The sequence below is a fragment of the Stegodyphus dumicola genome, chromosome 2 (genome assembly GCF_044657685.1).
Source record: "Stegodyphus dumicola isolate Sdum_Otavi_A_Nest chromosome 2, ASM4465768v1".
Classification (NCBI taxonomy): Eukaryota; Metazoa; Arthropoda; class Arachnida; order Araneae; family Eresidae; genus Stegodyphus; species Stegodyphus dumicola.
In genome coordinates, this window is record NC_140769.1 from 101609952 (window position 1) to 101623164 (window position 13213).

The following is a 13213-nucleotide window of genomic DNA, read 5'->3' on the forward strand; positions in this document are numbered from 1 at the left end:
TGGTTGGAGATCTTGTAGTCACTATCAAAGGACCATCTCTCTTGGGCATGAATTTAGCAGTTTTCTTCAGTGGACCTTTGCTGATTGGGTGGAGGGTGACCCAAACTTTATCTCCAGGAACGAATTTCGGTGTTTCTCTTCGTTTTCTGTCAGCATAACGTTTCTGTTTATCTTGATGCATTTCGACTCTTTCTCGTACCTGTTGTACATTTCTTGCAAAACGTTTCAAATATGGAGTAATTTCGGGAACAAAATTATCGTTCTCAATTACGGCTTTTATATCATGCTTTACATCATCTAAGGTTCGTAACTCTCGTGCAAATTGAAGAAAAGCAGCAGAATGTCCAATTGAGTCACATTTGGCTGCATTCAAAGCAAACCTTATTAATGGCAGTTTATCCTTCCATGATTGATGGTCGTTACCAACAAGTATTGCTAAACGTGGTTTCAGATCTCTATTCTTCATTTCAACTGGGTTAGATTGTGGGTGATAGACAGGAGTAAGACTTTGATCAATGTTCAAGATATAGCATAGTTGTTGCATAACAGCACTAGTAAACTGGGTACCATTATCACTTATTATTTTCCTGGGTAACCCAAATCGAAGGGCGACTTCCTCCAAAAGAATAGTGGCACATTCTCTGGCCGTGGCTTCCTTTAAAGCAAATAGTTCTGTCCACTTCGTAGCACAGTCCTGCACAATAAAAATCCATTTTTCACCAGACGGTGTTTTAGGAAGGGGACCGAAAAGATCAATTGACAAGGTTTCAAAACGTTGAGCATAGACTGGAATTTGAAGTAAACCAGATGGCTTTTGATTAGTGGCTTCTCCCCCTACTTTGAAGACAGTGTGATATTTGTTAAGCAATGCATCAGTTGCAAGCCGTTGGGCTGTAGTTAATTGCTGTCCTTCATTTTCTCGTAGTCGGCAGTTGTTTACAACAACTGGGTTTTCTTCCAGTACTTGGGATTGATGAGGTTTCACGAAGCTATATTTTCTTCGAGGTTCATCAGAAAAGTTCCACTTATTTTCAGCAAGATTTAAAACAATTTTAGCTTTTTGAAGAAAGTCAGTTCCTAACAGAGTCGAGTTATTTTTGGCATCAGGCAACACAAGGAGCGGAGTTTTGAACTCTCTGCCTTCGAGAAGAATGATTTGTTCGGTGCGAAGTACCTCTTTTTCAGATACCAAACCATCAGCGAAAGACACCTCTAGTGTTGTCTTTTCAAATACTGCATCTTGTTTCTGCAGAATATGATAGAGGGATTCACTTGCAATTGAGTGACTAGCACCAGTGTCGGCAAAAGCTGTACCGGAAACACCACCAATACTAATTGGAAATACAGCAGTCCGAGTGGAAGATAAACAGGATCGGATTTGGATAGTGCCAAAATTTGATGAATTTGAAGTCTTTGGGGGGTTACAGTCTGGACATTTAGACTTGATAAAACCAGTTTTTCCGCACCCATAGCATATTAAAGGAGGTCGCTTTTCCTCTGTTTGTTGCTGACTATGATTTAAAAAGGTTTTATGAGTTCCCTGTATGTCACTTGTTCGATTTTCCACTTTGTGTTTGGATGGATTAGTCGATTTGTAAGAATAGTTCCGCCTGCCAGGAAGTTCAGTTTTATAGTTCGTATTTTTAACACGTACAGCTTCATAATCATCCAATTTCTGTACTAATTCAGATGAACTCTTTATTTTTCCCCAAGTATCAATAAAATGCTCCTTAACGTCACTACTGACTCTTCTTTTAAGCTGATCCGTCAGGACCAAGTCTTTGAGTGATTCAAAGTCTGTTACATCGAGACTATGGAGCCACTCTTCGAGATAATTGTTTAATTCGTAAGTAAAATCTTTCCATAAAGACCCAGGGTGTTTTTGGTGTGTAGTAAGTTTAATTCGAAATGATTCAGCATTTAATTTGAATTTTTGTAGCAGAATCTTCTTGATGTAAGAATAATCTTCTAATTTGTCTTTTGGTTCTCTTAAAATAATTTGCGAAATGTCTATAGGCAGAAGAGGTAGGAGATGAGTGATGTAATCTATTTGTTTTATATTAACTTTCTCACATTGTCTTTAAAAAATTTGCAGGTAGGTTGCAATGTCAGAAGTTCCTGCAAATTTAGGGATTAGGTGTTGAATATTTGTTTCAGATGCTGCATTTGAAGCAAAGGCGGCATAGTTAGGGTTTGAGCAGCTGCCAGGTTTATTTTTAAACGTTCCAATTCTAATAAAAGTTCTTGTTCTTTTCTTTGACGTGTCTCCAGATCGTTGCTTTCACGTTTTTGTTGTCTAGTTTCGATTAAAGTTTCCAGAAGATTCCTGGTAAAAGCCTCATAATAAGTGTCAGAATTGACAATAAGATCTTTAAGATCTATTACTCGCATAGTGTCGTTTACAGTGAAACCCAGTTCTGCAGCGAGAGTTTTTAAATCCTCTTTTCGTGCTTTGGCAAGGTAAGCCATAATTATATGAGAGGTCAGGGGGGAGGGAAAAGATGAAGTTGAATTTGTTGTTATTTCGATTTTATTCACAATACAGTATTTTAGAATTAATAATTATACCTTTAAGTAAAATGTATATACCCTTATTAAACAGCATGTATGAATGTAAACAATGTTACTCGTACATTTATATACCACTATTAAACAGTATTTATAAATGTAAACAATAATACTCACAAAGTTTATTATTTCGAAGTCGTAAAAATATCATAAAATGCCCTCATAAATTCAACTTGTATCAAGAAAATAACATATAATAAATTGTCCAAAATTGTTTACTACTTAGCAAAACATACAAAACATACATAAATGTCTTACCATAAGCTTTTATATTTAAGCTGAATTCTTCGAAATCTTAATCTTAACAAAATATTAAGCTGATTAAGCAACACACACTTAGTAACTCTTTTACTTTATTTAAATTGTCATTCGATTTTTATTCATAATTATTCTCTTTCGCTTCAAGAAATATTTTTAAGACATGCATTCATTAAATTGAAAACAATTATATTTACCTGAAGTAGTATATTATAATCATTTTCTCAAAATGTTCGTCGAAAGATAAATCAACAAGTACAATATTTTATTTTATGTAGAATAAAATATTTAATGAGGAACAACAGCACTCAAAGGAAATAAAAATAATAAAAGATTTGACGTAAACACATCATAAATCATCGCTAGTCTAAACATTTCCGCGGGGGGAAAACATCTGCTGCTGTAAATCAGAATCGAAACTAATAAATTCTAATGAACAACGTCCATGAATATATTCAAACTTTAACATCAAAACATGTATTCAGTGAAACAATATTATCTACAAATTAATTTAATATGCGCATTAACATTTTAAAATAACAAATTACAATTCAAGAAATAACGTTTGGTTAACAGAAAGCCGTTTGCTTTCGTTTAGTACTCTTATGTAGTCTCAATAAATGAGATTTCAGTAAAGAATTTATATTTGTTTTAAGAAGCAGCTTATAATAAATAATCAGTTTAGAAGAACTTTAAACTCAGATTAAACGATAATGTAAACGAAACTTATCTTTTCCGTTGAAATTGTCCAGTTGATGATTTGATGTGCTAGCAGCACGGTATGACAATTTTAATTCCAGAATTCGTTTCCAGAATATTTGACCAGTAGTCCACACCTGAAAAGAAACTGAGCCGATCTCCAGCAACTAAAAGTTAAATTCGGGAGTAAGAGCTTGTTAAAGCCAAACAGAAATTCTAAACATTTTGTTGCGCCATTTTGGATTTAAATTTAGTTGGGCGCCAATGTGATGTAGCCGTTCCTCAATAGACACTAATGCCGGCTAGCTTTAAAAGGATTTATTAACAGAGCACACAGGAACGGTTACAAACAAAAGAAATATACATAAAAATGAAACATAAACGAAATGGAACATCAAACATTGAGAATAACATAACATAGTAAGCTATCATCATGGTGGCTGGAGGTCGACTGACTTTTTTTTCATATCCCCACGAGATGGTGTTTAAATAAAATAGTTCGGTTACAGTTCATGAGTTCATGGCGTGAATAAAATAGTTGAATTACATTTAAATAGGTCTGTTACAAACTGAGATAAACAGATAAGCTTTAATGCTTTCAGAGCTTGCAAAGCACTTGGCCTCAAACCAGCTTTTCTGCGTATGTGAGAAAATACATTTTCTAGAGCATCTTGTGTCAATCTGCTCGTCAAAATAAACTGAAAATCATTCAGAAAACATGCCTCTGCTAACTGTATGGCTGATAAAGTAGAGAGAATCAAACCAGTATGTAATGGTTTCCACCCTTTACCAATTTCTATAAGCTGTATAACATTAATAAATTCAAAAAGTAACTCAATTTTTTTGCTTTTATTTGTCACAGAAATTGAGTTCTTTCTACATCTAGAGGATAGCATTTGAAACCACTAACATATAAATCTTATCCATCATGCTGTTGTAAGAGCATTAGGGCTTATCTCTTTTAAAGCTACTGCCTTCTCCAATCCCACAACTGTTTTAATTTAAAAAAACTCACAGCAGAAGCAACATTCATTTTATCAAAATGTGAGGGGAAGAGGTCTTCTTTACTGAGATGATGCATAGTTCTCAAACCACAATTTTGGTTTGTTTCAGTAAACCAGATATCTTTTAATAAATCCTGCAGATACATGCAAAGTAACGAAATTTTCTTTACTGCAAACATAACTGGGCAGTTTTATACTATGATTAAGAGTTGCAGACCAGAGATTTTTTAAAAGATGTGGCACATCTGCAAATACATAAATAATTTTGCCCTTAATTTCAGTAGTGAAATTATTTCTTTGGTTTCGAGAAACAGATATTCCCAAAGAATTCCACAGGCTTCTATTTACTGCTGCCATATCGCTAACAATACCAACAACATTAAATCCAACAGAAATGACAGCTTCGATAACATTGACAACAATTTGTTTCAGCTGGCATCCTGTTACCTGTCCAGTTATCTCATGGACAACCACTTGCTTCCATTTCAGCTTCAGACCTCTTAGTAAAATAACTAAATAGTGATTTCCTGCATCCTTTTGATTTCCTAATGTACATTTACCAATAAATTTACGTTTTGAAATATCAAAATCAGGATTGCCAGAAATCTCCATTTCATCCAATGATAAAATACAGTCTTTATCACTAGCATTCATTTTTTCTCCTTTAATTTTCAAAAATTCAATCATGTCACTGATGACTCCAAAATTCATTTCAAGACCTTGAAGTCTTTTATTTAAAGTGCTGTATGAAGGCACAGGAAAACCTATTCTGTGCAAGTAATTATAACCATGCTTGCCCAAGGCAAATCTAACTTTGAGGCCTTTTATTATTCCCTCGTTAGACCATTTTGCAATGCTTCTACGAGGAATTTTCAACATTGCTATTTGTTCATCTGAATGAAATGTTTTCACTCCTTTCAGCAATTCCTCATGCTGTACTTGAAGGTCATGAAGTTGAATTTCAGTGCTACGCCATTTTTTTAAAACAATAATTTCATTTTTTTTTTTTTTTTTTTTGGTTGCTGTAAGTTCTTTCAGTAATATTTTGTTCTGGCATTGCAGAAGCGAGATCAATTCAGTCTGCTGTTTTATAAAATTCCTTAAAAGAACATCCTGGAATAAAGAAAAAATCTATATGAATAATCATCAAAGAAGGGGGGAACACAACAAACAAAAAAGATCTGAAAGGTTTCAGATTTTAAATTACACCCAAAGGGGCTTTTTTTAACATTTTGTGTTTTACCTTTATTTATTAAATATCAAGTTTTTCGCACTTAAACTATAAAATTCAGTTCAACAGCAATATTGCAAGATAATTTTAAAATGAGCATATCTTCAGAATTCCCGATTCATTGTCTCACGCGCTGGAGATAAAAGTGTCTTTTCTGTACAACACTGCCATTGCTCGCTTTGAAATACTCAAGTTTGTTAATCAAAAATTCGTTAAAGTTTTACAACATATAAAATCTGTATTAAAACAAATTCCGAATTTCAAATTCGGGCTTCCAGATGTCCATATTCACAGTAGAATTAAGTCATTCAAAATTTGATGGCTCTAGGTACCGTTGTTTTATCAGAATGCGAAAACATACATGCATTTATGCAGATTCTTCACTATATAATTTCTTTAAATATAGTACAGGGTGATAATATTTGGTGGCAACAATTTGAAAAGTGATGCAACCGTTTATAGTGTTTCAATACAAAACGAAAACAATAGTCCTTCAGGGACAAAGCCCCTTTGGATTAAATGCCAAACTTAAACAGATAATAAATCCACAAAATAAAAATGAAACTTCCAGGTCTCTTTCCCTATACTGTGGTGGGTTTTTAAATTTGACTCTATTGTTTTCAGCATTTTCTAGATTATTTTTGTTTTATTTTCTAATATTTAAAATTTATTTCACTTAAAAATAGATTTTTAAAATTTATTTCCAGCTTTTCAAGGGATCGATTATCTCCTGTAACAGCTTTAATATCGTTATTAATCTCTCGTGCATTTGAAATAGATAAATAATAAATAATGTACAGATTACTGGCAATATTGAAATGCAGGCTCAAGAGCTGCATGCATTTTCTCGCACGAAGCATGTAATTTTTTTTTTTTAAATAAGTTTATAGAATGTTTTCTCTTCTTGTTTGTATGTCGCCATTTTTTTTTAGTGTTAAATAAAAGTTATTGCTGTGTTCCATCATTGGAGTTGCTTCATTTCGCCAAAGAAGTATCACAGTCTTAATTATTTTGGAGGCACCGACCGAGATCGAATAATCGTGCATATTTTTATTTCATTAGTTCATCACTGAACATAATATTAGTGATACCAGATTATTACTTCCTGTTAATATTGAATTGCTTTATTTTATTAGTTCATCACTGAACGCAATATTAGCGATACCAGGTTATTACTTCCTGTTGATATTGAATTGCCTTATTTTATTAGTTCATCACTGAACGTAATATTAGTGATACCAGATTATTACTTCCTGTTGATATTAAATTGCCTTATTTTATTAGTTCATCACTGAACGTAACTTCCTGTTGATATTGAATTGTCTTATTTTATTAGTTCATCACTGAACATAATATTAGTGATATCAGGTTATTACTTCCTGTTAATATTGAATTGCCTTATTTTATTAGTTCATCACTGAACGTAATTAGTGATATCAGGTTATTACTTCCTGTTAACACTGAACTGCCTTATTTTAATCGTTTATCACTTGAACGTAAACTTAGTGATACCATTTTAATGCCGTTTCTACTAGAGCTCAAAGGAAAAGAAAAATAGCTGAAGAGCAGATCTTGGAACCGATGAAGGAAGAAAATAAAGCATCCAGAGATGTATTTGAAAAAAAAGTTAAATCACCAGAATTAAACGTGGAAGATGTTCATGAAAATTTGAAAAACGATAAAGAAATTAATATTGAGAATCATTTTGCAATGCAGCGTTATCATCATCTTTCGGCTTTTGATTTAATATCAAAGCCGATACTAACACACGAAGAAAACAATTGTCGAAAGCAAATGACAAATGAATATTATTCGAAAGGCACAGATGAACTAAGGAAAGGCTTTGCTGTGAATTATAGCCAAGGAACTGGTCTACTATGGAAGAGATCTAGGCGCCGTCAAGAAAAAAAAGGAAGACTAATTTGAACACTGTCCATTTTCTTCTTATTTAAATGTGGTGTAAAAATATTTGTTTAAAACTTAAATTTGGAAATTTATAAGAGAAATTACCTTTTCTCTTTAAGCATTTGAGCAAGCCGAGCTTATTAAACTGTCAAATTTTACAGAACTTTTCCCTTCGGAAAAAGTCTCTCCGTTGGGGGAGAGGTTGTAACAGCTTTAATATCGTTATTAATCTCTTGTGCATTTGAAATAGATAAATAATAAATAATGTACAGATTACTGGCAATATTGAAATGCAGGCTCGAGAGCTGCATGCATTTTCTCGCACGAAGCATGTAATTATTTTTTTTTTTTAAATAAGTTTATAGAATATGTTTTCTCTTCTTGTTTGTATGTCGCCATTTTTTTTTTTTTTTTTTTTAGTGTTAAATAAAAGTTATTGCTGTGTTCCATCATTGGAGTTGCTTCATTTCGCCAAAGAAGCATTACACTCCATAATCATGAGCAATTTAATAACACAAATTATCAACTTATATCACAGCCTTCACAAATGCTGATGAAATTAATTAAAATTAATTACAATTTGGTTGCAAGATGAGACTAAAGGTTGTTTTTGCAAACAAAACTGAAATTTACATAGAGAATTTGCAACTATTGATGAAATTAATTACATTCCTTTTACCAAAAAATTACTTTATAGAACATTTTAAATGTATATAAGGAAGCAATTTAATTATACATTAGTTATCAACTTACATCAGAGCTTTCACAAATAGATGGTATTTCATTGCAAAATGAGGCTAAAGGCTGTTCTTGCAAACAAACCTGAAATGTACACAAAGAATTTGTAAATGCTGATGAAATTAATTACATTCCTTTTACCCCCCCAAAAAGTTTATAGAAACGTTTTGTATAAGCAAGCAATTTAATAATACACTAATTATCTACTTACATGAGATCCTTCACAAATAGATGGCATTTTATCACAAGATGAAGTTGAAGCTTGTTCTTGCAAACAAACCTGAAATATATATATAAGAAATTTAGAAATACAGATAATATATAAACTACATTCATTTTAAGAAATAATTATTTTACATAACATTTTATAATTCATAAATAGATAATAAATTGTTAACACTCAAAATTCAAAAATAATTCCATAGCACAACAGCCAGATATAGTACAGCTGTTTAGGAACCATAAGACAAACAATTTCATATTTCAGAAATCGTATAAAAATTCATCAATATATGTAAAACATATGACATTTAATAGCTGCTCAAATGATCACATAGCATAGATTCTTTACTAGCAGCTGTTATTTAATCAGAAGGTAATGCTAAATGTTGTTGCAAACACACCTGAGATGTACTGTAATGTACACATTTGCAACCACTGGTGAAATGAAACAAAGTGCATGGCTACGAAGATGGAAACATTTAAAGAAACATAGTACAGTTTACGAATAGATGTTAAAAAACTATTAAAATTTTTTAGAAGTGCAAAATGGCAATTTACATCAAATACTTCGGCAGCAAAATTTATTTCTCCAAAATATGAAGCTGAAGGTTGTTGCAAATGAATCTAAAAGAAATTATAATATATGAAATATGTGGAAGTGAAAGAAATTATAAACTCTGATCGGATAAAAATAAATACAAATAATCATTACCATTTTAAAAGTAACTTATAAAAAAGCATAAATACATTGGACTGTTCATAGCATTCATACTTCTTAAACATAAGTAAATATTACGTTAACATATTTTTAAATTTTAGAAACAGCGTTAATACTTTTTAGAAAAAGTTTATAATACTAAATATTTAATAACTGTTCAAATGAAGACTTACAACAGATGGTTCAGCAACAGAAATCGCTTCAGTTAATAAAGGTAAACTGTGCAGCAAGCCACCCTGAAGATGCAAAAATTATGACACACATATAAGTAAGGATACCTGAAAATGCTGATAAATAAAATATACTTAATGTAATTTTAATAATAAATAATATAAATAATCCTAATAAGTTTTGTAAATCTTTAAACAAAAAATAACAACATTCAGACAAGACATATAAGACATTAAAATATACATTTAAATCAATGTATTATAACTATACTATTGTATTACTCAAGATTAAAGTTATTAATTTCAATATTATTTCTTTTACTTATACATATTTCTCTCTATTTATCTGGAATACATATTTCTCTCTATTTATCTGGAATTTAAAATTAAGCAAAAAAGCAACTTTAGTTTAATACAAATTTTGATTTAAACTCTTTTGACTTTGAAGGCAATCAGATACAGGTTTCTTTCTTTTAGGAGCAAACTTGAAGAAACCAGACCCATGTATGACTGTCCTTGAAAAACTACAAAAACTTTATCCAAAAACTACATCAAATTGAGGTTTTATGCCTAATTTTCAATATATGATTATAATAACAAAGTACATACTTAATTATATATATATAACAACAGCAAAATTTTAATTTTTTAATCTAATCTTAGGGACTGTAATTACAGCTTTATCACATAATGCCTTAATTTCAGTATTTTGATTCTTTTATAAAGCAACTTAGTCCATTTTTAATAAAAACATATTTTTTTATGAAAACTATAAAAATAAAAAACACATATATTACAAAAATTGGATGTAACTGAACGGTGCTTTGGTAAACCAATGCCTTTTAGACGCTGTGGGGTCAACAGTTGTGGGGGATTAGGCACATTGAAAAGAGTTGGCACAGCATTGGGCTTGAGTTTTTTACGCCCATCTTGCCTAGAGCATTCAAATTGATTTTCTTCAAAATGTACCTGCATATTTAACACAAGCATGCATGAAATTTAACATTAAAATCAAAAGCATTAGTATTTAATTACAGTTACATATATTATATTAATTTAAGAATGTAATTTTCTGATAAATTAAATTTTTTTTGTGAAAATAAAACAAAATTTTTAAAAAGTAATCATGTTTGTAAAACTACTTAAAACATATTTCCTGCTCACACACTAAAAATAAATTTAAAGGACCTATAGTTAAAAATACATTAAGATTTACTACTACAATAAAGGATAATAATGGGATCAAAACGATTCATCGAATATTTAAATTAATATTTAACTTCTTAAAAATGTCTAAAAATACAGAATATATTTACCTTACTATAAAGAAAAAACAAAATCATTTATTTATTTGGATCATACCATCCAGTTTTTAATATTTGGCGACAATACATCAGAATCAAAACATAGATCGCTACTTTAAATAACCAATTGTACAGTAAAATTAAAGAAAAGAAAAAGGCACATCACATTTCTAACTGAGCACAAAGTTTACATGAAATGTATGATACAAATTTTACAAACGGTATAAACTTTTCACGATAACAAAAAAAACAACGATATTTTACTGCACAAACACATACACATTCCGCAGTTGATTTTGTACTTATAAAATCAGTTGATCGTCAATAAGTGACAGTTAAATGAAAATACATATTTTAAAGTACCAAGAAGAGTAATTTTTCTAACATTTTATGGAAAAATACGAAGCTGAACTTACCTCACAAAGATACGCTCCTGGGCCCGGGATCCATTGATCTCGACGAGAATTAACTATCCATTTTCTTCGTCTTTCTTCATTTCTAGGGAAACGAAACATCCTAAAGTTATTTTGAGACTGATTCGAACAATTTGGTGCAGCACAACCACCCATATTTCTGAAAATTAGGTCGGAATCGATCCACAAATATGTCAACAAATCAGTGCAAATCCAATAGCGAATACCAACGAGTTAGCTTCAAAATGGATGATGATTCAGCTCCCCTTTATAGTAGCCTTACTTATCAGTAGTGTTAGCCCTACCCATTGGGGCCCCTTTGAGGAATGTCTCGAGAACTAAAAACCAAGGAGGGATGGTTCGCAGTTTCCTCCACCAAGGAGGTTAGAATAGATGGAGTAAGCCTTCCCCGTATGTTCCCATGCAATGAAAATGAAGCCATGATACGTCACGATGCGTGACGTCACGACTGATATGTGTGAGTCGTCAGCCATGTTTTTGCGACCCTTTAGGGTTGCAATTTCGGTTGGGGGCCAATCTTTGGCTCTTTAGCCGTATTAGTTAAAACTTTAATTATTTAACATTTTAGAGGACCTTTTAGAGAATCTTAAGTTCCGATTTTTCGCACTCATATAAAGATGTGTGACTTCTCTCTCGTAGTTTTTTAAAATGACGAATTTCTCATATGATTCATGATGCGTTTTTAAAACATTTTCACATATACTTCAAATTCATATATAAGTTACAAAAACTTTTTTGTCAACTTACTTCTGAATTTTCAGTTTATACTTTTACATACATGCATAATGTTAGACAACTAAAAAGGTACTTTTTGACAAGAGATTTCCCGCAGCTGTATTCTTAATTTCCATGAGGTTATAATGGGTTTGAAATCACGTTTTCATATTTATGTAACTACTTTTCTTTTATAATTCAAGGTAGTTTCATGTATTATATAAAAATTATAAGCCTTTCAATACAGTATTTGTATGATAATTCTTAATATCTTAACTATACCATTTCAGTACTGATGGAGTTAAGCATATTACTTTTATTTACATTACATGTTAAATTATTTAGAGAACATTAAAGCTGTGGCTACAAATTTGTATGAAGAAAACTTCAGTAATTTTTAAGTTTCTAAAGCTTTTCTGAATCAAAAGTTACTTTTCTAAAATTGTAAGCAAATTTTATATGATAAGTGGATAAATACATGCTGATGCTTTAATATATCTAGCAAGTTCGCATTTTAAACTTCTGAAAAATTTAATAGCTTGTCTGCATAATAATTCTTGTTTTTCATTTTTAATCTACTTCTTGTTTATCATTTTTAATATGCAGTTTAAAGTTTGCTCACATGGAATCGAATGTTTATTATTGCAACAATTTGGTTAAAAATGTTATTTTGTGTGCATATCCAGAAAAAGGTAGCTAAAAGTTTTATGATTTTAAATACTGATTTGAGATATACACCTTTAAATTTTGATGTTTTAGCAGAATGCTATAAAAACTATTTCAATGCTCTAATGGCTGTGGGAATCTATATTTTAAAAATATATTTTTATATAAATTTAGTAATGTAAAAATTCCATATCAAAAATACTATTTTTGTTCTTTATTTAGCTAAAAAGAAAATTTTAAAAATTAATAAATAAAAAATAAAAAGAATACCTTTCCACACAAAATTTAGACACTATTTACCGATACATTTGCTATTGAGAAAATACTTTATACAGTACATAGAAAAACTGGTAAATTTATGAATTAAACAAGGGAAAAAACATACATAAAATTTAAAATTTTAATTTTATATTTGCTTTATATGAGTAGAGAATTTTATATTTGCTTTATAGAAATAGTGAATATTTGTTAAATTCAAATTTCATTCCTTGAAGCAATGGCACAAGAAAATTATTAAAATTAATTAAATTTTACTATTTTCTCGTGAAACAATGTTGTTAATATATTATTACACATATCTGA

General features: G+C 30.8%; 1 protein-coding gene across 1 annotated transcript; it reads right to left on the reverse strand.

Annotated features, from left to right (window-relative positions):
- Positions 1-3828: 3828 nt before the first annotated feature.
- Positions 3829-12023, reverse strand: LOC118204127 (uncharacterized). Its single transcript, XM_085810207.1, has 8 exons — positions 11234-12023; positions 10300-10482; positions 9517-9579; positions 9184-9249; positions 8615-8683; positions 8419-8487; positions 4644-5642; positions 3829-4412 (listed from the first exon to the last, which is right to left on the reverse strand). The coding sequence occupies exons 1-8, from the start codon at positions 11384-11386 to the stop codon at positions 4044-4046; spliced, it is 1971 nt and encodes a 656-aa protein (XP_085666333.1). The 5' UTR covers positions 11387-12023; the 3' UTR covers positions 3829-4043.
- Positions 12024-13213: the final 1190 nt, after the last annotated feature.